The sequence below is a fragment of the Vigna umbellata genome, chromosome 1 (assembly GCF_029865625.1).
Source record: "Vigna umbellata cultivar VRB3 chromosome 1, Vumbellata_1.0, whole genome shotgun sequence".
Classification (NCBI taxonomy): Eukaryota; Viridiplantae; Streptophyta; class Magnoliopsida; order Fabales; family Fabaceae; genus Vigna; species Vigna umbellata.
Genome location: NC_142165.1, coordinates 76,220,002 through 76,247,889, shown reverse-complemented (window position 1 = coordinate 76,247,889; position 27,888 = coordinate 76,220,002). Strand labels below are relative to the sequence as shown.

Sequence of the window (27,888 nt, the reverse complement as noted above, 5' to 3'; positions counted from 1 at the left end):
AAATAGTAGATATGATGATTCAAGTAATAATGACTAAAAGTACTTACTAAATTTCTAGAGAAAGGTGGTATTATTCCACCATGTAGTTGAAGAATGAAACGAAGCAAGATTTATTCCATTCGTGCTTCCATAGCTTTTCTCTCTCCTCCACGGCGCTCTCCTTCATTATTTCGCTTCATTTGCGTGGCGCGCCTCAGTTGTCACATCTTCATCTGTGATTCGCGCTCTCGCTCCGCCACATCAACATCTTCTCTCGCGAGAGCATTTCTCCCTCGCAGGAACCTCGTCTTCGTTTTCGTATCTTCTGCTTCTCACGGCCTAGAGAAACTTCATTTCTCTTCAAGTACGTCTCGCGCCTCAAGGTATTTCTTCTACTTCACGAGTTCATTCGAAGCACCAAACCCTAGAACACCTCTTCCTTAGGTTTTCTTCCATTTTCTCCGCGTACAACAATGCTTTCTTCCTCCTTCAAGCTTCGGACACACCTTATCCATGGCAACTACTACACCCAAACCCTAACCACTAAATTTCTAAGCACCTCTGCTCTTCCACACCATTATCAAAGATTCCCTTCCCACCAAAACCAACAACAATCACCTTCTGATCCTACACACTTTCAGCCTCAACAATGGCAGCAACATCAGCCTCAACATTTCAATCCACAGACCAATCAATTTCTTCATCATAACCATCAACCTCGTCAACATAATGTGCCTCCTCCACTTCCAGAACATGGCCATGATCAGTGGAATCCTCAATCCCCAACCCATCAAAGCCCTAATTTTCAAACTCCCACTTCTCAAAATCCTAACTTACGCCCATCCACTTCCCCCAAGCAATGGAACAATCAAAACCCTGCTACCCCGAATCCGTGGAGCCCTAGGACTCAGGGGTTCCCAAACCCTAACCAATTCCAAAACCCTAGTAACCAGCTGAACAACAATCAAACATCTATTCAAGGACAAGCCTCCCCTGCTCTTCCACCGCCACCTCCTTCAATCACTGATTTAGCACTTTTGTGCAAGGAGGGTAATGTTAAAGAAGCAATAGAGTTGATGGACAAAGGGGTCAAAGCTGATGCTGGTTGCTTCAATCTTCTGTTTGACTTGTGTGGCCAATCCAAGTCCCTTGAAGATGCTAAGAAGGCCCATGACCACTTTCTGCAGTCTTCTTTTAGGAGTGATCTCATGCTCAACAACAAGGTGATTGAAATGTATGGGAATTGTAAAAGCATGACGGATGCTCGTAGGGTGTTCGATCATATGCCCAGCAGGAATATGGATTCTTGGCTCTTGATGATGCGGGGTTACGCAAATAACACCAATGGGGATGATGCCTTGCAGTTGTTTGAGCAGATGAATGAACTGGGTTTGGAGATTACTTCAGAGACTTTGCTTGCTGTGTTGTCAGCTTGTGCCAGTGCAGAGGCTGTGGAGGATGCTTATGTACATTTTGAGTCAATGAAAAGCAAGTGGGGAATAGAGCCTGGGGTGGAGCACTACATGGGGCTTTTGGATGTTCTGGGACAATCTGCATATCTCAATGAAGCTGAGGAGTTTATTGCCAAATTGCCATTTGAGCCCACTGTAACTGTATGGGAGAAACTGAAGCATTATGCTCGGGTTCATGGAGACGTTGATCTTGAAGACTATGTTGAAGAGTTGATGGTTAGTCTTGACCCATCAAAGGCTGTTGTGAATAAGATCCCCACTCCACCTCCGAAGAAGTATACTGCAATTAGCATGCTTGATGGAAGGAACAGAATTATTGAGTATAAGAATCCTACTCTTTACAAGGATGATGAAAAGTTGAAGGCCTTGAGTGGGATGAAAGATGCGGGATATGTTCCTGATACAAGATATGTTCTTCATGACATTGATCAAGAAGCAAAGGAGCAAGCCTTGCTCTACCACAGTGAACGTCTAGCAATTGCCTATGGCCTTATTAGTACTCCACCAAGAACACCTCTTAGAATCATCAAGAACCTTCGTGTCTGTGGTGACTGCCACAATGCCATCAAGATCATGTCCAGGATTGTTGGGAGGGAATTAATTGTTAGAGATAACAAAAGGTTTCATCATTTCAAGGATGGAAAATGCTCTTGTGGGGATTACTGGTGAAATCTTTACTTGAAATCTTCCAGTAGCATGGATATATCATTTTCTATCCCCTCATACCGGAAAACAGATGTGCGCCCAAGCTTTAAATACTACTAGGATGGAACATGAAGTATGTAATATGCATTGATTTAGTTTTGAATTTCTAAATTTGGTTGTTTGTTTCTTTTGTATAGTTAGCCATTACAGTTTTCTTTTAGTTGCATTAATTCCTCATCTTAGCTTAGGTTTCTTTAGCTTAGAGTCTTTAATTCTTTCCTTTTAGTTTCATTGTTTTCTTTTAAAGTGTCCCCACCTTGCAATAAGTAGTTAGTTAATAAATAAAAACAGGACCTAATTTTACATTTTCTAAACTTAATTTTTGCCAAGTCTGCTGATTGATTCCCTGGTCAGCCCTTTACTTCATTAGTGGGGATTTGGTTCTGTTGACATTTTGCACGACGAAAAAGCCTTTCAACAAATGGTGCCGTTGTGAATTAAGTTTAGGAGTGTAAAGTTAGCCTTGTATCCATATAGCTTGTATAGTTTTTCTCTTTCATAGATTTTAGCTTGAGTTTTGTAATAGAGGTCTTAGTGGTCTGATTGGTGTTCTTCTAATGTGCATTCGATAGGAAAATGATACTCGAACAACTTAATTTGATAACATTTAGACACGGCACACGTGTCAGCATGTGAGCGGTCCATGTTTTGATGGGAAAAGCTGCTGAAATCTGAGAAAAGCTGCTGAAATGTGACGTGGCGAGGGACGGACAGAGTAGAAGTTGGGTTTCAAATTTGAAATTGATTTTCGAACTTTGTAGAGAGAAAAGTGGCGCAAACATTGGGTCGGATGCTGTGACCTAGACAGAGAGACGAGAGAGTTGGAGAAAGGGTTCACGAGCAAGAGAGAGACAGAGTGCTTGCCGGAGTGTCGCCGTTCAACGTTGAAGGCCGTGTCGGAGAGATCGAACCCCTCCAGCCCGTTCCGTTTCACGGCGTCGCAGGTCCGACGTGGAGCGCTCGACGCGAACACGACATCGTGTTTCGTCCGTTCTGGCCCAGCGACTTAGGGAGGCGTTGAAGGTGTCGCTTCGTCCCAGGTGGTTCCATCCCTGTCTTGGAGTGCTGCCGGAGTGCCGCGGGAGGTTCGCAGGAGTCTCGCCGGAGTGTGGGCTGTTCGGTGGACCAAAAAGAGGGGTTTTCCGGGTTGTCAGTCCCACCCACACCTTAGGCAATCGTCTCTGTTCCAACCGCCACACATCGTCTTCACTTAAGGTTGGTTTATTTTTTGCATTTTTCAGTGGAATGAATGTTTAATACATGGATGATGTTGTTTGTGGATGGATTTGGTTATGTATGAAACGTCTCCCAAGTGGATGTTGTTCTGTTACTCATTTTTATACAAGTTCTTTGGTTAATCTTACATTGTTGCTGTATAAGTACTTGGTGAGAAATCATCATTGGTGAGAAGTCATCACAGTATTAATAAATCAAATTTAATAATTGTCAAATTGATTACCTCCAAGGAAGTTTAAACGGAATAACCAAGTTGTACAACTGTGTTCGATTTACATTCAATAAATTATCATCCTCAGTGTCATGATGTAGTGGCACAGTGCATACAACAGGTGTAATATCCATAACGTCCTCAACGTCCTCCTTCTGTCCTTCGCAACAACCACCCACATCAGTATACCTGAATGTTTGAAAACATTGGCCTTCCCCATCTGCCCCACCATCACCATGAACATCACCATCCTCTTCTTTACCATCATTCCCTTTGTCATCATCTTCCTTCCCAACACCTACCAATGTAGTCAAAGTTCTTAAATCTTTATCCATTGCAACCATTTTTCTTTGGTTGTCTTCAATTTTCTTCATGACCACTTCTTCCCAACTTAACCCTAACTCATCTCCATCATCTTCCGCTATTGACCCTTCTTCCAAATGAAGGGCCGTACAAATGATTGAGTTCCGACGGTCCTCCTCCCGCAAAAACCACTCCCAACATATCTATAAACATCCTTATATAAGTAATCATTTAATAACAAAAAACATAATTCATGTACTACATATCATAAAAATGTCAATTAAAATAACACCTAACTTACCTCTTTCCGTTTAAACAAGTCCTCTATTTTGTTAGACCTTAACTTAAGCGAACGCCAATTACAAGTCCTCTATTTTGTTAGACCTTAACTTAAGCGAACGCCAATTCATTATTTGCGGGAAGACAATGTCATGTGCACCGTCCGCTAAACCCAAACGTTCAACCGCCCATACCTAAAAAACAAATATTAACCAAAACATTAATCATATAATAAACAAATTACGGCCACATCAAACGTAATAAAATTTTAAAATTCTTACCTCCAACACTGCAACATTCCCACTAAGACCTAGGTCCCTTATGTCACGTTGCCTTATCTTCCTTGACGCATTTCCTATACTATTTACCACAAATGTGTGCACAGCTTTTGTCCAATTATATTCGTACAAATTATCAATGTTATCTAATAATGTAAAAGGCATGTTACTAACTGCCTTTGAATGTCTAGGAAAGTAGAAAACAATAAAACAAACTAAAATATACAAACGACAAACAAAATCAACATCCGTGTCATTATTTTGTATTAACAACTCTATCATATGTATGACATCTTTTAGAGTGAATGACTTTGACGAAAATTGATGATAAACAACAGCATCAAAGTTATCATCAAAATTTACATCTAAATCACCAACACCCAACCCTAAACCCATGCAAACATCGGCAACTGTAAATGGTACCATTCTTTGCTTCAAAACAAAAGATTCGAATTGACTTCTGCACTCCTTTGTTGAAGGAAATGGTTAGACGTTGGGTTAGCCGCAACGAATCTTTTGTTTTGAAGCAAAGAATGGTACCATTTACAGTTGCCGATGTTTGCATGGGTTTAGGGTTGGGTGTTGGTGATTTAGATGTAAATTTTGATGATAACTTTGATGCTGTTGTTTATCATCAATTTTCGTCAAAGGCATTCACTCTAAAAGATGTCATACATATGATAGAGTTGTTAATACAAAATAATGACACGGATGTTGATTTTGTTTGTCGTTTGTATATTTTAGTTTGTTTTATTGTTTTCTACTTTCCTAGACATTCAAAGGCAGTTAGTAACATGCCTTTTACAGTATTAGATAACATTGATAATTTGTACGAATATAATTGGACAAAAGCTGTGCACACATTTGTGGTAAATAGTATAGGAAATGCGTCAAGGAAGATAAGGCAACGTGACATAAGGGACCTAGTTCTTAGTGGGAATGTTGCAGTGTTGGAGGTAAGAATTTTAAAATTTTATTACGTTTGATGTGGCCGTAATTTGTTTATTATATGATTAATGTTTTGGTTAATATTTGTTTTTTAGGTATGGGCAGTTGAACGTTTGGGTTTAGCGAACGGTGCACATGACATTGTCTTTCTGCGAATAATGAATTGGCGTTCGCTTAAGTCAAGGTTTAACAAAATAGAGGACTTGTTTAAACGGAAAGAGGTAAGTTAGGTGTTATTTTAATTGACATTTTTATGATATGTAGTACATGGATTGTGTTTTTTGTTATTAAATGATTACTTATATAAGGATGTTTATAGATATGTTGGGAGTGGTTTTTGCGGGAGGAGGACCGTCGGAACTCAATCATTTGTGCGGCCCTTCATTTGGAAGAAGGGTCAATAGCGGAAGATGATGGAGATGAGTTAGGGTTAAGTTGGGAAGAAGTGATCATGAAGAAAATTGAAGACAACCAAAGAAAAATGGTTGCAATGGATAAAGATTTAAGAACTTTGGCTACATTGGTAGGTGTTGGGAAGGAAGATGATGACAAAGGGAATGATGGTAAAGAAGAGGATGGTGATGTTCATGGTGATGGTGGGGCAGATGGGGAAGGCCAATGTTTTCAAACATTCAGGTATACTGATGTGGGTGGTTGTTGCGAAGGACGTTATGGATATTGCACCTGTTGTATGCACTGTGCCACTACATCATGACACTGAGGATGATAATTTATTGAATGTAAATCGAACACAGTTGTACAACTTGGTTATTCCGTTTAAACTTCCTTGGAGGTAATCAATTTGACAATTATTAAATTTGATTTATTAATACTGTGATGACTTCTCACCAATGATGACTTCTCACCAAGTACTTATACAGCAACAATGTAAGATTAACCAAAGAACTTGTATAAAAATGAGTAACAGAACAACATCCACTTGGGAGACGTTTCATACATAATCAAATCCATCCACAAACAACATCATCCATGTATTAAACATTCATTCCACTGAAAAATGCAAAAAATAAACCAACCTTGAGTGAAGACGACGTGTGGCGGTTGGACCAGAGACGATTGCCTAAGGTGTGGGTGGGACTGACAACCTGGAAAACCCCTCTTTTTGGTCCACCGAATAGCCCACACTCCGGCGAGACTCCGGCGAACCTCCCGCGGCACTCCGGCAGCACTCCGGGACAGGGACGGAACCACCTGGGACGAAGCGACACCTTCAACGCCTCCCTAAGTCGCTGGGCCGGAACGGACGAAACACGATGCCGTGTTCGCGTCGAGCGCTCCACGTCGGACCTGTGGCGTCGTGAAACGGAACGGGCTGGAGGGGTTCGATCTCTCCGACACGGCCTTCAACGTTGAACGGCGGCACTCCGGCAAGCACTCCGTCTCTCTCTCGCTTGTGAACCCCTTCTCCAACTCTCTCGTCTCTCTGTCTAGGTCGCAGCATCCGTCCCCAATGTTCACACCGCTTCTCTCTACAAAGTTCGAAAATCAATTTCAAATTTGAAACGCAACTTCTACTCTGCCCGTCCCTCGCCACGTCACATTTCAGCAGCTTTTCTCAATTTCAGCAGCTTTTCCCATCAAAACGTGGACCGCTCACATGCTGACACGTGTGCCGTGTCTAAATGTTGTCAAATTAAGTTGTTCGAGTATCATTTTCCCATTCGATAAGCATGGATCATTCCTCTGCATATGGTAATTACTTTTTCCCTTATAATGCTCAACCACAAAGATTTGACCTGTTCTGTGAGCCTTTTTTTGAGCATTCCTTGCAGCAACCACCACCCTGTTTTCAACCTTATGGTGAGCAGCCATCCTGGCCTATGCAGCAACAACTGCCACATTCATATTGGGACCAGTATGCTGAACCAGAGCAGGAGAATTTTCAGTCAGTACAGCCATGGCAGGATCAATTCTGTGATCAATTGCAGCAAGGCATGCCATCATCTGAACTTCAAGGACTGACCACTCAACTGGCTCAGTTGGTAGCTGCTGTCAACAAGTTGACATGGAAAGCTGAAGAGGAAAATGATGCAACAATTAAAGAAACACCATTGGAGGCACCTGCTTTCATTGAGAGTCACACTTTCGAGAGCTTAACTACTTCAGCCATTGCAAGCTCTACACCACAGTGTTACCAAGATGCAGATCAGCTTTGGCAGACCCAATTTCATGAATCAGAGCAGCAAGTGGCATACTCTTCAGATTGTATGGCCTATATGTGGAAGGTGGCAGCAAAATTTGCTAGAAATGACTCCGATGAGGTAGTTAGTGAGAAAATATTGCAGGTATATTCTGAACTTGATATTAATGCTTTTGAATTGTTTAAACTTGAACCCATAGAGCCTGTTTTGGATTCTTTTACTGGTACACCTGTGCATACTCATATTTTAGCTTCACTATTTTCCATAGAGCACATTGACATATCTGATAGTCACCATCTTTGCACTGACATGGAATTCTATGAAAGTTTTAATGATGCAGCTGCTGACTTGGAGATTGGTAAGGTGATTTTTGAGGAGCCACAACAGGTTGATTCTAAAATTGAACTTCCTGTCTGTTTGGGTGAGGTGCAGAATAATTTTGATGATCTTGTGCATGTTAAATCTGAGAAACCCTTGCCTGATATTCTTGCTATTACAGTTGGTAATTCTGAATTGGTGGATGAGATTTTTGCTGTGAATCATACAAACACACCTACTGATGGGTGTTCTGACTTGAATGCATTGTTTTTTGATGACCTGCTTGAGGATCTGATAAGTGCCTCTGATATAAATGAACATGTTTTTATGGATACACATGCTCACTTTGAATTTGATGTTAGTGCAGCAGAGTTAAACGAGCAAGAAGCTGCAGAGACAAAGGTAGTCCTGGTGGAGGCAAGAGATGATGTCAATACTGCTCAAGGAGTTTGGAAATTTCAGAATCAGCAACAATTGCAACAGGAGTCGTGGTTGATGCAGCAAAGTGCTTGGAAAGTGCAGAACCAACTGCCAGCCTTAAATGGAAAGCTATTGTTGCTGCAGTGGAGAGCTGAGAAAGAGCAATTCAATGCAACCTTGGAGGCAATGCATAAAGTGGATGAGCAAAATGGAGAAAAACGAATACGATCCTTCTTTCCCTTTCTCTTAAATAGTAGTTATAGGTCTTTTATAGTAATTAGCATAGTAATAGGTAGTATCATAAATAGTAGGATAGATAATATGTTGTTCTTCATAAAAATAAAGAAAATTAATTTTGATCTGTGGCCAATTTGAATAAGTTTTCTTCTTCTTGTAGCTTTGTAGTTTTAGTTTTCTTTTTCCAGTTCCGTACATGTATATTTTGTGTTCAAGTGGGATTAGCTTTTCAGTTCTGATTTGTACAATTATTGTTCTTTAAATTCTGTTCTGTATAAATTTCTAGCTGATCCATATGTTTCTGTGTTGTATCTGACCTTCCTCACTCACATTGAGGGCAATGTGCCTCTTAAGTGTGGGGGTGAGAGGGTATAGTTAAATTTTTTCTTTACTTTGTTGCCATGGATAAAGTGTGTCCGAAGCTTGAAGGAGGAAGAAAGCATTGCTGTACGCGCACGCTGAATCAATGGAAACGTCAAGCAGGGTCTTGGAGGGGACTGCGGATTTGTTAATCGGAGGAAAAGTTCTTCGGCTGCTCGTTTTCGTTTTGGGCCCTTGGTTTTTAAAAGATTATGGATCAATACATATTTTATTCACTTTTACTTCTTGCATCCCAAAATTTCTTTACGCGGTATCCACCCACTTACCTCTTACAAGGTCCACGGTAGATTAATTCAGAGGAGAAAAAAATGTCTAAAAACATGTTAAAGAAAATATTTCGATAGTTGTGAATTAATATAATTGTGAATAATTGATATTTAATAAACTACAAAACATTTCAGTTCAGTTGTTTGTATATAGGTAAACTAACTCAAAAACTTCACCATAAACTTTATATATATATATATATATATATATATATATATATATATATATATATATATATATATATATTTATAAACTAACTGAAATTTCATATTTTACCCTTTTATAACATTATGGAATTATGAACTTGCTTCTTTTAATAAAGTACTAAATAAATAAATTAGAAATGAATAATATTACTTTTCCAATATTATTGTCATTATTTTAGTTTTAAATGAAAATGAATATACTTAAATGTTTCTTTCTCTAATAAATAAAAGAAGAACCAATAGAAAAAAAAAAGGAAAATGTTTCTTGAACAACCATTTTTGACAACATTTAGACATGCGCACACGTGTCAAAATCTGAGTGGTCTAGTTGAAAAAATTAAATGAAAATGGACCACTCAGATTTTGACATGTGTGCGCGTGTCTAAATGTTGTCAAAAATGGTTGTTCAAGTATCATTACCCAAAAAAAAATTATGACCTTCGTTCAATGGATTCAAATACGATTTTTTGCCTTTCTTTTTAGATCAAACTCAATGTTAGTTCCTATGCTTTAAAATTAGATTAATTAGTTCTCAAACATTAAAAGTATGTAAACTTAATCCTTTTATGGTAAGAAAAAAAATCATTACTAAATATTAAATTTAAGTATAATAAAGAACACATCATTTATGTAATTGTAATTCTTTTATGAACTTTGTGATGAATAAAAATTGTCAGTAAATATTCAATTCAATTATAAAATATTTAAAATCACTTTTTTAAAACATGAAAGATTTAGTTTACCAATTTGAAAGTATAAGGATGGATAGAAAACAATTTAGTGTAAGAAAATTGACAACTATTTGTTGATAACATTAATGTAATGCAATAATAATATAATATTAATTCAAACAAGCGCATTCATCAGGCGAGCAACAGTGAGTTTTCAACTCGATTTTGCACAGCTTCCGCGTTGAAACCATCCAACGCTTTTAACCTTAAATTCGTTGTCTTCACTTCCTTCCTTCTTTCGTCTGATTACATTATCTTCTGCAGGTACCAAAGTCTCTTCCTTTCTCCTTCTACCTTCTGTTTTAGCCATTCTTTGTATATATTTTTTTAAAATTTATTTTCCACTTTCAATTTTGTGACTCCTTCGGTTTTGTCTGCAATTTTGATTATTTCAGCATAAATTCTATGAATTTGGATTCATCGTAATTTCAAAATTCAATTTTGAGTAGAGGGTTCTTGCTATAGAACTTGATTTTGATCTTTGGATTTTTCCTTGTTTGTCTTCCCGGGGTGAAATTGATACACAAGATCATTGAGAGAGAGAGAAGATGTTTGGTTCAAAGAAAACTCCGTTGAGAGAGGCTAAACCTAGCTCTGTTAGTCCTGTCCATAGCCCTTTTGATTCTGATAAAGAGTCAAAAGATAAAAAGTATAATTCCTCTAAGAAGACTTTAACCAACACCAATCCCTTTGATGATGATGTTGAAGTCAGTGGCCACTCTTCATCATCTTCCTATGGCCTTTCTTCTGCACATAGAAATAGGTATAAGAACGATTTCCGCGACTCTGGGGGGTTGGAGAGTCAATCTGTCCAGGAATTGGAGGACTATGCTGTTTACAAGGCTGAAGAGACCACAGAATCAGTGAACAGTTGTTTGAAGATTGCTGAGGAAATGAGAGAGGATGCTACCAAGACTCTGGTGATGCTGCACCAACAGGGGGAGCAGATTACTAGGAGCCACCATGTTGCTGCTGATATTGATCATGATCTGAGTCGGGTATTGATCTTGTTATTTTCTCAGTCACAGCTTCTTCATCTTCTGAAAGAAATTGATGCTGCTTCAATTGGTATTCTGCACTACTCTTTTGACTGTTTCGTTGACGTATTTACAGGGAGAAAAACTTTTGGGAAGTCTTGGTGGCATGTTTTCCAAAACATGGAAACCCAAAAAGACGGGCGCGATAACTGGCCCAGTTGTTTTTGGAGGTTAGTATTTTCTCTCCTTTCATCTTTTTAATATCAACTGATTTTGGTTGTGATAATTGTATTTGTTATGTGCTTCACGATATAGATGATCCTGTGAGAAGAAAAGGCAATCACTTGGAACAAAGAGAGAAGTTAGGATTGACTTCTACCACTAAAGGCCAATCGAAGTCACGGGCAGCACCTTCTGAGTCAACAAATGCGCTTGAAAAAGTTGAGGTTCGTATTCATTTGATGAAGATTTAACTGTTCATGTTGAAGTCATTTGAAGTACTGAGCATGACAAAGCTTCAGTTTCTTAGTGCTGTGAAATGTGATTAATATCTGAATGTGTTCTTGTCCTTAATGACCACCATATCACTAGTGTGAAGCCAACCATTTTATTTAAAAACAGACAGTTTTGCAACTATTTCTCAGCATCGAATTCGGCTAATGACTAGAATATCCTGAACAGGTTGAAAAGAGAAAGCAAGACGATGCACTGTCAGATATAAGTGACCTCTTGGGAGAATTGAAAGACATGGCCATTGACATGGGATCTGAACTTGAGAAGTAAGTTTATTGGATTCTATGATCGATCTCTCTAATTTTACCAAACAGAGATTCTTTGACACTGGCAACAATGTTTGCTCAGGAAGTACTCCTAGTTAATGATTATTCAGAACCGTTTCACTTATTTCAAGATGTCATAATTTATGCTGGTTTTGGTAATGTTGCAGGCAAAATGATGCTTTGGATGGTTTTGAAAATGATATGGATAAGTTGGTCATCCGTGTGAATGGTGCTAATCAACGTGGCCGTCGTTTGCTTGGAAAATAGGAGTGTATGCCATGAGACTGATACTGATTTTTACTCTGCATTTTTCAATTAAAGGAGCTTCCATGTTCCAGGATACTGGTTTCAAATATGGTAATGTACAATCCGCTTGTGAAATATTTGTCTCTGAAATATATATAGTATTGATTCAGTATAAAGTCATGTAATAGTTTCTACAGTACCAAAATTTTAGATGGAGGAATATAAGAACTCCAAATACATAAAAAAAAAGAAAAGAAAAGCTATTAGAAGAAAAAGAATTTCTACAGTTTTTTGAGTAAGCTTCCCCGAATCATTCCAAAAAGCTTTAAAAGCCATAATTTTTATAAGGTTTAATTGCTTCCTTTGTCCCCAGTTTGGTTGAATTGTGTCAAATTCATCCTCATTTTTAAAAAAGTTTCATTGTCGTCCTCACGTGGTGTAAAAGTTTCATTGTCGTCCTCACGTGGTGTAAAAGTGTCAATTGAATCCAAACATATAAAAAATTTGTGTCAAAGTAGTCATTTTTCCTATATCTCTGTGTCTTCCTTTCATACAATCAAGTACAGATATTCATTTTACCTTATCCAATTTAAGGCTTTTCATAGCTCCAGAGAAGTGACATATGAAAGGAAGACACAGAGATATAGGAAAAATGACTACTTTGACACAAATTTTTTCTATGTTTGGATTCAATTGACACTTTTATACCACGTGAGGACGACAATGAAACTTTTTTAAAAATGAGGATGAATTTGACACAATTTAACCAAACTGGGGACAAAGGAAGCAATTAAACCTTTTTATAAAATAGAAAAAGGTACCATGGTTATTTTGAAATAAAGGGTGACGCAAGAATGAATACCAGAAACTAAAACCACCTTTTAAATGATAGATAGTTTTAAACATATCATTTATCCAATCCAACTTTAGGCATACATATAAATTCTTTGAAAGTCCTAAAACCTCTAACCCAATCACATGCTAGTTATAGTTTAAGCTTAATAACACTTTTAGTCCTATATTTCTAATAATATTTTAATATTTTTCTCTATTTACTTTTTTCTCAATGTAATCTTTTTTGTTAAATAATATTAACGTTATTTAGAAAATATTTAACAAATACTCCATTGTTAACCAAAACCAAAAGCAAATTTAACAAATACTCTCCATAAAAGACACATGTGAAACAAATTTCAAAGATTTTTTAATGTTCTTGAGACCTTACTTCAAACATCTTTTTATTGTAGCACATACAAATATTAGAGTTAAGATCTTCCCTTCTTAACATAAAAACTTGAAGAATCATTAAACCAATGAGAACCACTCACAGTTATCTCATAAAAAAATTCCATCGTTGTTCTAAAAATCAAATTAAGCTAAATACTTAAATATTATTATTGAACAGGAAGACACAACCCTCTACATTAGAAACACCTTATTGTAGCACTTATGCTGTGTTCTTTTGTAGTGATTTGGAGGAGATGATTTCTGGGAGATGATTTGAATGAATTTGAGGATAATTTTTTTGTTGTTTTTTTGAGTGAATTTGTGGATAATTGAGAGTGGATTTGGAAGTAAAGTTTGTGAAAATTAGTGTAGAATTTGATTGATGTGATAGATAAAAAAAATTGTTTAATTGATAGAAATTGAAGATTATCAAAATGCTCCTAGTGATTATTATAATATAAAATTATATTTGTTAATTTTATATTTAATATTTTATATTTAATAAGTGAAGGTAATTATTGTAATACATGATGCATGACACAGTGTGTTTCTAAAATGGACACGCAAGCACACACGTTGCAAGACATCATCTTTAGTGCTCGTCCCTTCCTTCAGACATAACACCAACAACATGCTCTTTCTTCCCCCACCACTATCATCATCGCCTACCTCCTTTCTCCCTCATTCTTCACTTACAAACTCATCCTTTTCTCGGAATATTATTTTCTCCTTTTTCTTTGTAAAGGAAACCAAAAAGGTCAATTTTTGCCATTCTTTTCCTCTACCCTTTCGATCGCACGCACGCTGCATTCTCTCACACCTAAATTCATCCAATGTCTACTAAATCAACCTTTTAAAACTCAATTTGGGATCTACTTGGCGAATCTCAATTACTAAAATCCAATGCACGATTACACCTACCTGGGCGGAGCAGCGCGTTCGCCGTCGTCTTCGCCGCGATTCCACCACGGCCGGAGCAAGAACGAAAGCTTGAATTCATCTAAAGAGAGCAATTCCATGGAGAAGTTGGTGTTTATTCTTATGTCGGCAGTTTTCAGAAGGCAGGGTTTGCTTCTATTTGCGCCTTTGCTATACATTTATGGAATGTTGTTGTATATGGGTTCCTTCAGCTTCGATGTTGTCAATATAAAGAATGGTGTCGAATACTGCTACAAGGTAATTGAATACACCACTGGGAACTGACTTCATCTTCATAAATTCTTCACTCTCTGGAACCGAATACTGCTACAAGGTAATCGAATACACCTCCAGTTTTCCTCTTCAAATGCTTCGAATTGTTCTTCGTCTTCAACCATTTGAAGATCAGCTAGGACTGGAGTTGAAATTATAAAATATGCAAAGGGTAAATTAGATATTGTATGTAAATCTTTGCAAATCTTTGTACTTCAGCGGGTGATGAAAAATACTCCAATTCTGCAAATCTGTGCCTTTCCATCGTCGCAATTTCGTTAATGTGAACATGCATAGTCCCGCAAATCCGTACCCCCATTCTCTCTTGAATAGTGAAATCAGCTCAAACGAACACGGTGTTAGAGTTAAGATCTTCCCTTCTTAATATAAAAACATGAAATCACTAGACCAATGACAACCACTCACAATGATATTAGCATCTAGCATTGCTCATGTTAAAAAAATTCCATTTTTCTTCTAAAAATAACATTAAGCTAAATATTTAAATATTATTATTAAATAGGAAGAAACAACCCTCTCTATTAGAAACACCTTAGAAATCATTATAAACTATCATAATGTATTATAATAGCAAAATTCCAAACAAACAATTAATTTTCGAAAATATATAATGTAAACATGTGGGTCCTATTAGAGAGAGAAGAATTAAATGTTAAACAAAAATTTATTCATGAATCAGAATGAAAAAAGAAATAAATATTAGACACCTATCATTGTCCATAAATTTGAGGAACTAGAAAGGTATTTATTGTGAATGATAAATAAATAAAACAACTTAAAGTGCATTTATTATATTATTTATTTTATTAAGTAAAATGGGTGTAGGAGAGTAGCCGTTGCACTTGTCTAATGCTCCCTCTCTCTTTTTTTCTTTCTCTATAGTTGTTCGTCACTATTTCTCTCTCTCTACCCTCACAAAGACACATCACCATTGAGTAAAATGCTGTCAACACAACACTCTTCTTTCCGTATAGGCTTTTCCAGTGGCCTATTTATTTATTCTCAAATTTTCGATTGAATTTCAATTGCATAAAAAGAGAAACACTTACCCTTGAAGCATGTTTCTCAAGTCATTTTTGATTTTCCTGTGTAGTGAACAAAACCATACTGTTGGATTCGAGTGTAAAACAAAGAAACATAAAACTCAGAAAAGAAAGAAGAGAAAACACAGAGAGAAAAATGATCTGAATATTTTGAGATTGAATTCGCTTGAAAAACAAAGAAGGCTACAATATATAGCCAATCCAAGCGACAAAAATAAAACTGAACAATCGTAAGCAGTAGAGGCCGAACGTAGGCCGAGTACCCAACACAACCAAGAACAAAAAATGAACGAATATAACCGAACGCTCACAAGAGAACGTTCGACCACAAACGACCAGTACAAGCCGAACGTTTATCAACAAGAAACCGAACGTTCAAAAGTAATAGAAGTGAGTCTAACTAATAAATCTCCACCTAGACTCAACTATTACAAAGAAGAACAAAATTACCGAACGGTACACAGTTACAGACCGAACGGTAAAAAACCAATCCTGAACAACAATTTCAGAAACTTCTCTTTAGCGAGCGGCTTAGTCAACATATCTGCAGGGTTGTCTTCAGATGCAATAGCAGATTTGGACATCACCGAGTTCCACAATGCTCCTGACAAAATGCAGCTTGACATCAATATGCTTTGTTCTAGAATGGTAGATCTGATGGTTGACCAAATGTATGGCGCTCTGACTGTCACAATGAACTTGGATGGTCGTTTGATCAATACCCAATTCCCGAATCAAGCCTTTTAACCACAGTGCTCCTTTACCCCTTCAGCGAGCGCACAATATTCAGCTTCAGTGGTTGAAAGGGCAACAACCGATTGCAATGTAGACCTCCAGCTTACAGTAGTATCGAACAGTGTAAACACATATCCCGAACGAGATTTCCTTATGTCCATGCACCCGGCAAAATCTGAATCAACAAAACCTTCAATATAACCTCCACCTTGAAAGTTATTCTAGAAGAGTAATCCAGTATCAAGAGACCCCCGTATGTATCTAAGCATCCACTTCAACGCTTCCCAGTGAATTTGTCTAGGATCAATCATAAACGACTGAGAACACTTACCCCATGCGCCAGGTCAGGTCTTGTGCAGACCATGCCATACATGATGCTCCCAATCCCATTTGAAAATGGAAAAGATTCCATCTTCCTCCTTTCATTCTCGGTCTTTGGGCATTGTTCTTTGGTGAGTTTCAAGTGTTGACCGATCAGTGTGTCAGCTGGTTTGGATTCAGTCATCCGATACCTTGAAATCACCTTCTGCAAATAACTCTTTTGAGATAAAAACAAGTTTTCCTTCAGTTTATCTCTCTTTATGTCAATGCCCAAGATCCGCCTTGCTTCTCCAAGCTCCTACATTTCGAAAGCACCACTCAACTTTACTTTCATCTCATGAACCATGCTCCTGTCACTGCTGGCAATCAGAATATCATCCACGTATAGAAGAAGATACAGTACCTCACTGTCACGGTTCAGAGTATACACACAGTCATCATAATTGCACCGCTTGAAGTTCAGCTTCATCAGAAAATCATCAAATTTCCTATACCATTGTCTTGGACTTTGCTTTAAGCCATAAAGAGACTTCTGTAACAGGCACACTCTATCATCCACAGCAAATCCCTTTGGCTCTTCATATAAATTGTTTCCTCCAAGTCTCCATGCAGAAACACAATCCTCACATCCAACTGTTCTAGATGCAAATTGCAGTGAGTAACTATCGCCATTAAAACTCTGACCGAACAGTGCTTCACGACAGGAGCAAAGATCTCATGATAATCTACACCTTCAAGACCATTGTTAGTTTAGACATTTCAGCCTATACCCCAATTGGTTCTCGGTCTGAGTATGGCACTCCTTGAATTTTTGAAACGTTTCAGATTTATTCTTCAGAACGTAAATCCACACTCTTCTTGAAAAATCATCAATTATGCTCAGGAAATACGTTCCTCCACCATGAGTCTGAGTTCTTGCAGGCCCCCATAAGTCAGCATGGGCGTACTCAAATGTTCGTTCAGTTAAGTGCTTCCCTTGACCGAACGGTATCCTGTGTGATTTCCTCAAGATGCAAAGATCACTTAAATCCAGCTTCTGCAGTTTATCACCCAGAAGTAAGCCTTGCTTTTCTAATTCTTCAAGACCCTTCTGACTGATATGACCCGTCCTCAAGTGCCAAAGCCGAGCGTTGTTCTCAGTCTTTCCACTTGCTATTGAGACATGGCCAATGACTTTGGATCCCTCCAGAATGTACAAGTCATTCTTCCTTCTGCCTTTGACAACCACCAAATTTCCAGAACACACCCTCATCACTCTATCCTCGACTTTTGTGGTGTAACCTCCAAGATCAAAGGAACTTATTGAAATTAAATTTCTTTTCAGTTCAGGTATATACCTCACATCCTACAGTACCATCTCTCGGTTATCAAACAACTTCAGCCTTACCGACCCCACTCCTTGCACTCGGCAAGCCTTGTTATTTCCCAGCAGCACATTTCCATGCTCCTTCTGGTCCAGATTCTCAAAGAAATCCTTCATCGGACACATGTGATAGCTGCAGCCAGAATCCATGACCCAGCTCCTTTGAGAATCTTCAGATGAAGCCACCAGAACACCAACATATTCATATCCTTCAGAAGCCTGTGCCACATCAGCAGTTTCCTATGGCCGAACGGTTTTGCCCTTCTCTGGACAATACTTCTTGATATGTCCCATCTTCTGACACTTGAAACATCTCACCTGTTTCACACCTTCTGGCTTCGACTTCTTCCCATTTCCAGCCTGCTTCTTCCATTTCCCTTTCACCGAAATCAGCCTAGATGCCACCTCCTCGGTTGCCTTCGAATCTTGGAGCTTTTGAAACTCCTTGGTTCGAATTGACGTCACAACCTCCTCTAGAGTAATCACCTGATCCTTGCCATAGAGCAAGGCATCCCTGAAATGCTCAAAGGTTCTTGGAAGCGCATTCAGAAGAATAACAACATTATCTTCATCTTCCAGCCTCACGTCAATATGTTCCATATCATCAACAATCTTGCTGAATTCTAAAAGCTGCTCCTCTATGGTTCTTGATTCTGTCATCTTGAACGAATAAAGTTGTTGCTTCAAACACAAACTATGAGCCAACGATCTCGTCATGTACAGAGATTCCAACTTTCCCCAAATTCCAGCCGCAGTCTTCTCCTTCGCAACCTCTCTCAGTGCCTTATCACCCAAACACAGTATGATTGCACTTCTTCCTTTATCAACCATTCTTTTCTTCTCTTCTTGCAACATCGCAACACCCATGTTCAACTCACCCTTGAACGCTTCATCGCATCCCTGCTGTATCAAGATAGCCTTCATCTTGATCTTCCACAGCCCGAAATCATTAGAACCATTGAACTTCTCAATATCGAACTTGGTTGCCATCGCTTCTTGAGTTTCTTGATTCACTGCCTCACGGTGGGTGCCAATTGTTGGATTCGAGTGTGAAACAAAGAAACAGAAAACCCAGAAAAGAAAGAAGATCAAACACAGAGAGAAAAATGATCTGAATATTTCGAGATTGAATTCACTTGAAAAACAAAGACAGGCTACAATATATAGCCAATCCAAACGACATAAATAAAATTGAACGATCGTAAGCAGTAGAGGCCAAACGTAGGCCGAGTACAACAAAGACCGAACAACACAGCCAAGAACAAAAAACAAACGAATATAACCAAACACTCACAAGAGAATGTTCGATCACAAACGACCAGTACAAGTCGAACGGTTATATACAAGAAACCGAATGTTCAAAAGTAATAGAAGTGAGTCTAACTAACACATACAATTTTACATTGTTTTGGAATGATGAACATCAACTGCCAATGAGACCTATCATGATTCATAAATAGTTAGTAAACTAATTAAGAAAAATTTAATGAAATTTTACATAAAGCAACCCATACCCATCAATGTATGTCACAAAGTATATGTCTCTGTTTGACTCAACCATCCATGTTTCTAAATACTTTTGTTTGCTCTCAATTGTGTTGCCAGAAAGTTGGATGGTCTGAGGTTCAACAAATCCGTACATGGAAGACTGACCTTGGTCCACAATGACTGTGTCCATGTACCTAAAACAACAAAGTTAAGTTATTAGAAACTAAGAATGTAAATAAGTTTCATATGGAAGACAAAATTAACTATCTTACATGCACCATAGTTATAAGTTCTCATTATGCCGAACATGAATAGATGGTCACGCATATTGCCTAAGTCTTGGAGTGTTTGATTAAGTCAACGAACACAAGGACAAAAATATGTCCCGTTCATAGACTTAGCATTTTGTTCAACATATTGCAAGAACTCCGAAACACCCTTCTCATATTCTTCACTGATGCGACGTTCATTTATCCAGCTTCGATCCATACTATGTTCGTAATATACTTCATCAGTTTCAATTTTTTGACTCTCACAAAGTTAGGTCCTACCCATTCAGAAAAATTATTTTTCATAATTTGTTAAGACACATGCAAAGAAGTCTATATCATAAATTTGATAAGATTTCGACAACATTTTTCATAATCAAACTTCACCAACCTTTACCCAAAACCCCAACCTATAGTGGCCACCAAGCCATGCCGCTGACTCACATCATCAATATAATAAAAGAAACCCAACATAACCCCAAAGGCTCTCCCTCTGCCAAGAAATTCTCACGCAAATTAATACACTCAGCTATGGCTTTTTCCATTTATATATCACAAGTAAAACTATAATGAATCATGGAGAGGGAACCACGCGATCCAATTTATTATTCCATACCGAGTTTTAGAAACAAAACATGTAACGTCTCCCTGCATCAATTTCGAGCACCCCATTCAAATAAGGTTTAATACATCATTTGGTCCCTACTTTTAGGGGTTTGGTTCAAAGTAATCCTACCTTTTAAAAAAGTTCAGTAAGACCCCATATTTCGTTAAAAAATGTTCAGTCCGGTCCTTTCCGCTCACGCCGTTAAAAACATAACGATGCAAATGCCACGTCATCATCACCATCTCTAGACAAACCCTAATTTCTCTCCAAGAAACCCTAGCCGACGCACCATCCAGCGCCGTCACCGCCATCCTTGCCTGCAGCTGTCCTCTCCAACACATCACGCACCACCACCAAAGCGTCTTCTCCCTTCTGTTGCACCTCCATCACATTCGCATCGCATCTCACCTTCGTTCTCGCGCCACTACCCAATGCGATCCCTTGCTATGCCACGACCACCAATCTTCACCATTTTCACCCTTGCACCAGCCAAATCATCGTCGTGCTAGCAGTACTGTTGTCCAATCTCCACCACAAATCGTCCACCACTAACCACCAGCCAAATCGCCAGCTGCTGCAGATTGCAAATCGCCACTCTTCTCCACCACTAATCGCGCGCGTTGCTTGCCTCTACCTGCAACCACAATCAGACTTGCAAGCAAACCGTGGAGACCTAGGCGTTCTCGCGTTCTTGTCGCAAGCAAATGCCACTCTTCCCTACACAAAAATACTACTAAAACTCTATGCCTTTTAACCATGCAACAACCCTCCACGACTGTTATTCAAACATGTGTGCACATCTCACTCTTTTCTTTCCATAAACCAATCACTACCCGAGAACCACCCAGTATCCTCCCACACCAAAACTCTCTTTCTTAGATACTACCTGAAACTCTATTTTCTCCTTTCTTCCCACCACTACTCTCACCCATGTATTCAATGTAGTCTAACTCATGCATGCCTCTCCCATACACTGATATACACACAAAACGCAACATAACCCCATTCTCTCTTTCTCAACATAATGAGACAACTTCCCCAACAACACAATACTATCTATATAAACAAAATCCTCTTATGGTCACAAAGTAAATAAAATATTTACTTTTATTAAATTGATATAAATACATTATTATATAACATTAATTAGATATCTGTAAAACTTTATGGTTACGAATAGTTAATAAATCTTAACATTGTTTCATTCTCAAATGTAGGTGCAGATTTTACTGTAATTTTTTGTTCAATATTGATAGCTTTTTGGTCTTAAAGGGAGTGTTTTCTCATAAATCTAAACTTCTGTAAAATATAAAAAAAGAAAAATCAAGAAAAGACTGAATTTATTACAAGAATACATTATATCATTATCCTATCATTAAATGCTATATGTTTTTATTGGAAAGCTTTAAATTTAGAATTTGGCATCTTGAGAAACTTTTTGAAAACAGATAAAAAAATAAACAGCTTTTGGTTCTTTGCATGAAAATGTGACTTCTTGGCCTGCTTTTTTGAAAACGTCGCTCGTTCACGTTGTTGAGTTGGAAAATGAGTAAAGAAAATAAAAAGGTTTAACACTTCTAAAAAGATACACGCATTTAAGTTGTTTGCCTTAGAAGGAAAGAAAAAAGAGATAAAACGAAAATAAAAGGAGGGGATAAAAGATAAAGAACTGGAATAAAGGTAAAACAAAAACATAAAATAAAAGTAGAAGAACAGAAAAGAAGAAGAAGTGAAAAAAAAGAAGGTAAAAAAAAAAGAGAAAGAGAAAGAAAGAATATAGAAAAATGAAAAGAAAAAAATAAAAAAAAAGAATGAAAGTGAAAGAAATAAGTAAGAAAAAACGAAGAGAAAGGAGAGGAGATAAAAGAATAGAAAGAGTAAAAAGAGAAGAATTAAAGAGAGTAAGAGAAGAAACATAAAAAAAAGAAAAAAAAACCGATAAAAGAAAGAAAAGGAGAAAAAAAGAGGAAAAGCAAAAAAAAAAGGGAAAAAAGACAACAGGAGAAAGAGAAAACTGAAGACTAGGAAAAAAGAAAAAAAAAGGAAAAAAAGAAAAAAGATAGAAGAAAAGAAGAAAAAAAGAAAAAAAGAAGAAAGACAAAAAGAGAAAGAAAAAAGAGGAGAAAGAAAAAAAAGAAAAAAAAAGAAAGAAAAGAGAAGGCGGAAGAAAGAAGAGCAAATTTAAAACGAGAAAAAAAAGAAACAAAAAGAATAAAAAAAAAGAAAAAAAAGAAAGACAATAAAAAGAAGAAAAGAAAAGAAAAAAGGAAAAAAACAAATGAAAAAAGCAAGAGAAAAAAGAACCAAAGAAAAAAAAAGAAAAAAGAAGAGAAGAAAAGAAAAAGAAAAACATAAGAAAAAAGAAGAAGAAAAGAAAACAAATGGTTTAATACTTTTGGTCCTTGCTTTCGTTGGATAATGTCAATTTAGTTCTCATTTTTAAAAGTGTTTGGAATATGTCTACAGTAAAATTTGCGGAAAGGGAATGGAATGGAAATGAAGAACCGTTCCGCTAAGGGAATGGAGGGTGAAATAGCCGAACTCCTCGCACGAGTTTCTTCTTCAACCTGTAAAAAACCATATTAAGAAATCAACCCCTAAAGTTGCGATGAGACCTAATCGCATGAAGAAATAACACAGATGACCAAATTGAACCTTTGGGAGAAACGAGACCGTTCGGTTTGGGACGGTTGGATGATCAAAAACTTGTTGGATGATCGGCAAGTGTACCGAATCGCAAAAGTAATATAAACTGGTAAGACTAAGTATCGTATCCCAAAGGACTCTTGGCACTAGACAGTCGTGTGATAACTCGATTAATTAAGACTTAAAGAAAACGAGATCATTGATTTCAAATGCAAAGACAAAAAATTAAATATGAATGCAGTTTGATCAACAGTAGAATAACACAGTGAACAGATGTTGTTTAATATGAGATGAATATGTTGTTGGGGTTAGATTTCACCAAGTTCCCTCTCATGTATGTAAGAATTCTTCTTTATGCATTAAAGTCAACGTCTCTCACTATATCACCTAAACCCGATCCCTCGGCGAAGAAGTCTGTCCTTAATCACCAGTTCATGCAATTCCTAGCATTCCTAGTAATTAAATGTGAAGATCAAGAACTTTAAGACGACCAAGACTCATACCCTCATCCCTGAGCAATATTACTCTTGGGAGAATTCAACAAGAACCTGAATTGTAAGGAACCTCCTGGCATTCATGCAATTCATACATCATGCTATGAATGAGTTAAACAAAGCATGTAATAAGCACAGATGAATTAATCTAACAATTAATGAAAAAGCATATGATATTAAGAATCAATTCAAATACATGAGAATTCACAAGGTTACATCATCCCCCAACAACAAATGGAGTTTAGTTCACCATAGACATGATGAAACTAGATGAATAATCGAAAAACATGAGATAGCAAAACCCTAAAAGTAGCGGATGGAAGCTCCCGCATCCAAATCCGCCTTCAGAGAGTGGAAGAGTGTGGTGTTGTGCTACTCTAGCCAGAGATGCAAAACCTAGAATGCCTGGGTTCATTAAATAGAGCGAAGACAAAACAGAAACAAAGCCCAGACCCTTGTCAGTAGCACTCAAGCGCCCCACTTAGGGCGCCCGGGCGGTGAGCGGTGGTCTTCCACGCTTAAGCCTTCCAGATGACGCCCAAGCTTCAAGCTTCCGGCGCTCAAGCGCCCCAAAAGGGGCGCCCGGGCGGTGAGCGGTTGTCTTCCACACTTAAGCCTTCCAGATGACGCCTAAGCTTCGAGCTTCTGGCGCTCAAGCGCCCCAAAAGGGGCGCCCGGGCAGTGAGCGGTGGTTTCCTACACTCAAGCCTCCAAAAAGGGCGCCCAAGCTTTGAGCACTCCTCCCTTCTAGTGCTTTTCCAGGCCTTTCTGAGCTTCATCTCCATGGCACTTCATCCCTGCTTTCCATATTATCTCATTTTCTATCAAAACAAGGAGAACTAGTTATAAAATCATTAAATTCAACCTCAACTCTCTTATTCACACAACTTAACATAAAAGCACGATTCCAAGCAAGTTTCTAAGCAGAAAAGGATGAATTTAGTATCAAAATTACATCACAAATAACAGTATTTTCAATCGTTATCACAACCCCAAACTTAGAACTTTGCTTGCCCTCAAGCAAAACATATTTTAACTTAGCTTTTCAGAACAATCACTGCAATGACTCAACCTTTTTTGAAAAACTTTTTCTTCCAGGACAAGAGATTACTTTTATCACTCAGCATACAAATGTCAATCAAGATGAGCAGATGCCTTAATTCAATCAAAACGAAAGTGATGCTCATATACTTCAACAGATGCTATCCTTAAGAATAATCAATCAACCAAGCAAAGATGCAATCAGAAATTCAAAGAACTACTCCTCACCAAGGAAAGTGTTTCACTCAAGCACTCAAAAGTGTATCACTCAACTCACAAGTATATAGTGAGGTGTTGGTTTCTTTTTCACTCTGCTATCACCATGTCACACAAATTAACTTTGCCTTTCATTTAACCACAGTCAAACAAACTCACAAGCAAGTAATCATCACAAGGACTTTTCATTGCTTGTAACTTGGCTGGGCTAAGCAGGAAATTGGTTTTTCTGGTCAGCAAAATCCTTGAGTTAAGAGAGACATTTATGATTTCATCATTCAAGCACAATCTCTCTTTCTTTTTTCCAGCTTTCCCTTGCATTGAGCTTTTCTTTTCAATTTTTTTTTTGCTTTTGCTTTTCAAGTACTTACTGCTTAGCTCAATGCTTTTTCTTTTCACTTTACCCAGTAACCTCAAACTTGAACCTTTATCTATATCTCACAAACATTTTCAATTTAACTTAAGGTAAAGATTTTCACAAAGGGTTTTCAAAACATGCATAAGGCTCAAGGTTCAAAGGGTAAAACTAATTGTTTTCTTTTCAATGGACAAAAATTCATGTGAAGGCTAAAATAATAAGGGATAACAAAAGATGACCTTGATCATATGAAACCTGCAGGTAAGTAGTTCAATCACAGAAAATTTGGGCAAAATCATTCATGCTTCCAAAGTAATAACAATTATTCATAAAAAACTCTGAAGCTCAAATCTCACACAGGTAAACTCACAAGTCCCATAATTCAGAAAAACACCCTGCTCAGTATCTCAATCAAGTTTTACCTCAAGCACCTGTTTCATACACTGTGAGCCATCACTGTATATCATCACATCATGCATCATCTCAACATCAATCAATACACTAGAATATCACAAAGCAATACTCATCACAAAACACCGCTTAGTTGAACCAAAGCAATGTAGTTCATTCGAGCAAAGTACAATCAACAAAACAAATAATTAAAAGTAAAACAATAAAAACAAAAACAAAATAAAGTCTAACAATCCAAACAATAAACAGTAAAATAACAAAGATCATGTTCTGAAACAAAACTGGCATCCATTAGTAGATGCCAAGTACAGTCATCACTCATCATCAGAGTCCTCGCCTCAGCCTCAGCATCATCATCCTCATCCTCAACATCCTCATCCATGGCTAAAGCTTCAGCTCTACCACCCTCCTGTGTTGGGTCAGCGGGCCATGCCACTCGGGCTGCAAAGTCATCTTGAGATATGAACTGTCTCTCAGGTAAGGCGGACGTCAGTGTCCTAAGCAGCTCCTGCTCGCCGCTGTATAAGGTAGCCAATCTGGAATCAAGCAAAGAATAGTACATGTCCCGCATATGAAAAGGAGCGACATCATGAACTGGCTCCTAGGAAGGTGGTGGTGCTCTCTTGTGTACCTTAAGCTGCTGTGGTGGTGTTGGGTGGCCTGGCTCATCCATTGCACAATAGTGAGTAAAGTAAGTTGCGTCCAGCTCTTTTCTTGGACGCTCTAGTGGTGGCCTAGACACATCAATACCTGCAACCTCACAAAGATGGGTGATCAATGATGGGTCTCCCAAGGGTGCCTTGCTGCTTGCACCACGGGCACAACTCTGGATCTCATCAACTATAACCTGCCTAATATTAATGTTTAGGCCCCTGAGAACACAGTAGAGGAAGATGGACCTCTGAACAGTGATGTCCGAAACATGGGAGCATGGCTGAATGTTGGCATGAGAGAATGCCATCCAATATTTTGCCAGAGGCGTCAGATGGGGTCTAATGATGTGAATGGGTGCCCCAGATCTGTTCCTTTGAAAGTGCCCTTCAGGCACACATAAGGTCCGCTTCACATCCTCATAATCCACTCCTTCCAACATGGATGTGGCAAACTGACATTGCTCCCCCTCCCAGTCTATACCAAGAAAGCAGTTAATAGTGTCAACATCAAAGGCAATCCTCTTACCCCTTACGTAGCTAAAGTACGTCTCATCTTCTCCCCCCAATGCTTTTGCATTTGTGTAGAACTCTTTGATGATGTCAACATTGGCAGGAGAGGGGTAGGTTGCCAGGTGGCCCCAGTCTCTGTTATTCAGCTTCCTTTCAAATTGAGGAGCCAGGGATGGTATGTTGGCCACCTTTTTTTCCATCAGCAGTCTCCTTCCTTCCACAGTTGGGAAGTATCTCTCATGAGCAGGAGTTCTGAACTTGTTTGAGTAGAACTGCTCCTTCTCCTTTCTCTTAGTTCCTTTTTCTTTGGTACCAAGGGTTTTAATCCTTTTGCCTGAAGAGGAGACCATTCCTGCACATAAAGATTCACAAAACAAACACAGAAATCATCAAGCATTAGTGCAAAAAATCAACAACTCTTCTTATTCAGGCCGAGGGCCAAACAGAGATCCCTCAGCAGTACCTGCACAGAACCAAACAGCTAGAACAGAACAAACCAGGAAAAATAACCACTACCGCTCACCGCTCGGGCGCCCCTGAGGGGGCGCTTGAGCGGCGTGCGGTGCAGCCAAGCGTGTTCTTGCTGTATTTTTCACTTCCCAAATCAGTTTCAACTCAGTCCAAACCACAATTAGCACAATTTAATTGGTCCAAACAGTGGTAACTCATGCATAAACAATACCAATCATAAAAAATCACACTTTTTCATCAACATTCTTCAAAAATCAAACTTTTTAGAACACTAGAATGCATGACTTACTTGATTGGAGGCAAGAAATTAGTTGGCAAAGCTCAAACAATTTGTAGAAATCTGCACTCTTAGTAGTCACACACACCAAAACCCCAAACTTGAATGATTAAATTGTGCAAAATTGGTGAGAAAGAGGGTTTTTGGTGGAGGAATGAGGGGGAAAGTGATTAGAGAGCGTAGGTGAAGTGTTTGGGGAGGCTAGAGTGGAGGAAATCTGAGAGAGAAAGCTTGGGCGAAACCCTAGGGCGTGAAAAGAAGAAGTGGGTTGAAATTCCGCTTGAGCCCCAAACTTAAAACTCATTCTGCAGTCGCGCCGCACAGGCGCCCCTCAGGGGGCGCTCAAGTGTCAAGCGTCAAGCGACACTTTCTACCTTAGCTTTTTTGGCTTCTTTTGGGTATCCCTAGTCT

The 27,888-nt window shown here is 38.4% G+C and overlaps 3 protein-coding genes and 1 pseudogene across 4 annotated transcripts; 3 read left to right on the top strand and 1 right to left on the bottom strand.

Annotated features, from left to right (window-relative positions):
* Positions 1 to 81: 81 nt before the first annotated feature.
* LOC124843918 (pentatricopeptide repeat-containing protein At2g15690, mitochondrial) lies at positions 82 to 2,283 on the top strand. Its single transcript, XM_047320757.2, has one exon. The coding sequence runs from the start codon at positions 453 to 455 to the stop codon at positions 2,118 to 2,120; it is 1,668 nt and encodes a 555-aa protein (XP_047176713.2). The 5' UTR covers positions 82 to 452; the 3' UTR covers positions 2,121 to 2,283.
* A 1,493-nt stretch (positions 2,284 to 3,776) lies between these two features.
* LOC148206386 (uncharacterized) lies at positions 3,777 to 8,784 on the top strand. The gene is made up of 2 exons (XM_088104259.1): positions 3,777 to 5,632; positions 5,731 to 8,784. The coding sequence occupies exon 2, from the start codon at positions 7,103 to 7,105 to the stop codon at positions 8,684 to 8,686; it is 1,584 nt and encodes a 527-aa protein (XP_087960385.1). The 5' UTR covers positions 3,777 to 5,632; positions 5,731 to 7,102; the 3' UTR covers positions 8,687 to 8,784.
* Positions 8,785 to 10,256: 1,472 nt separating this feature from the next.
* LOC148206385 (SNAP25 homologous protein SNAP33-like) lies at positions 10,257 to 12,686 on the top strand. Of its 2 annotated transcripts, none has more exons than XM_088104258.1 (6): positions 10,257 to 10,397; positions 10,662 to 11,131; positions 11,247 to 11,340; positions 11,426 to 11,556; positions 11,792 to 11,889; positions 12,057 to 12,686. In XM_088104258.1, the coding sequence occupies exons 2-6, from the start codon at positions 10,682 to 10,684 to the stop codon at positions 12,154 to 12,156; spliced, it is 873 nt and encodes a 290-aa protein (XP_087960384.1). In that variant the 5' UTR covers positions 10,257 to 10,397; positions 10,662 to 10,681; the 3' UTR covers positions 12,157 to 12,686. The 2 variants fall into 2 exon arrangements, with proteins under 2 accessions (XP_087960384.1, XP_087960383.1); XM_088104257.1 differs by having other exon boundaries at positions 10,271 to 10,397; positions 10,529 to 11,131.
* An 8,262-nt stretch (positions 12,687 to 20,948) lies between these two features.
* LOC148206384 (uncharacterized) lies at positions 20,949 to 27,079 on the bottom strand (annotated as a pseudogene).
* Positions 27,080 to 27,888: the final 809 nt, after the last annotated feature.

What these genes read in the sequence shown, in the direction of transcription:
- LOC124843918 (XM_047320757.2), top strand. Translation starts at nt 453, where the DNA reads ATGCTTTCTTCCTCCTTCAAGCTTCGGACACACCTTATCCATGGCAAC.
- LOC148206386 (XM_088104259.1), top strand. Translation starts at nt 7,103, where the DNA reads ATGGATCATTCCTCTGCATATGGTAATTACTTTTTCCCTTATAATGCT.
- LOC148206385 (XM_088104258.1), top strand. Translation starts at nt 10,682, where the DNA reads ATGTTTGGTTCAAAGAAAACTCCGTTGAGAGAGGCTAAACCTAGCTCT. An exon ending in ATGCGCTTGAAAAAGTTGAG is followed by an intron (nt 11,557 to 11,791) that starts GTTCGTATTCAT and finishes TATCCTGAACAG; the next exon opens with GTTGAAAAGAGAAAGCAAGA. An exon ending in ATGGGATCTGAACTTGAGAA is followed by an intron (nt 11,890 to 12,056) that starts GTAAGTTTATTG and finishes GTAATGTTGCAG; the next exon opens with GCAAAATGATGCTTTGGATG.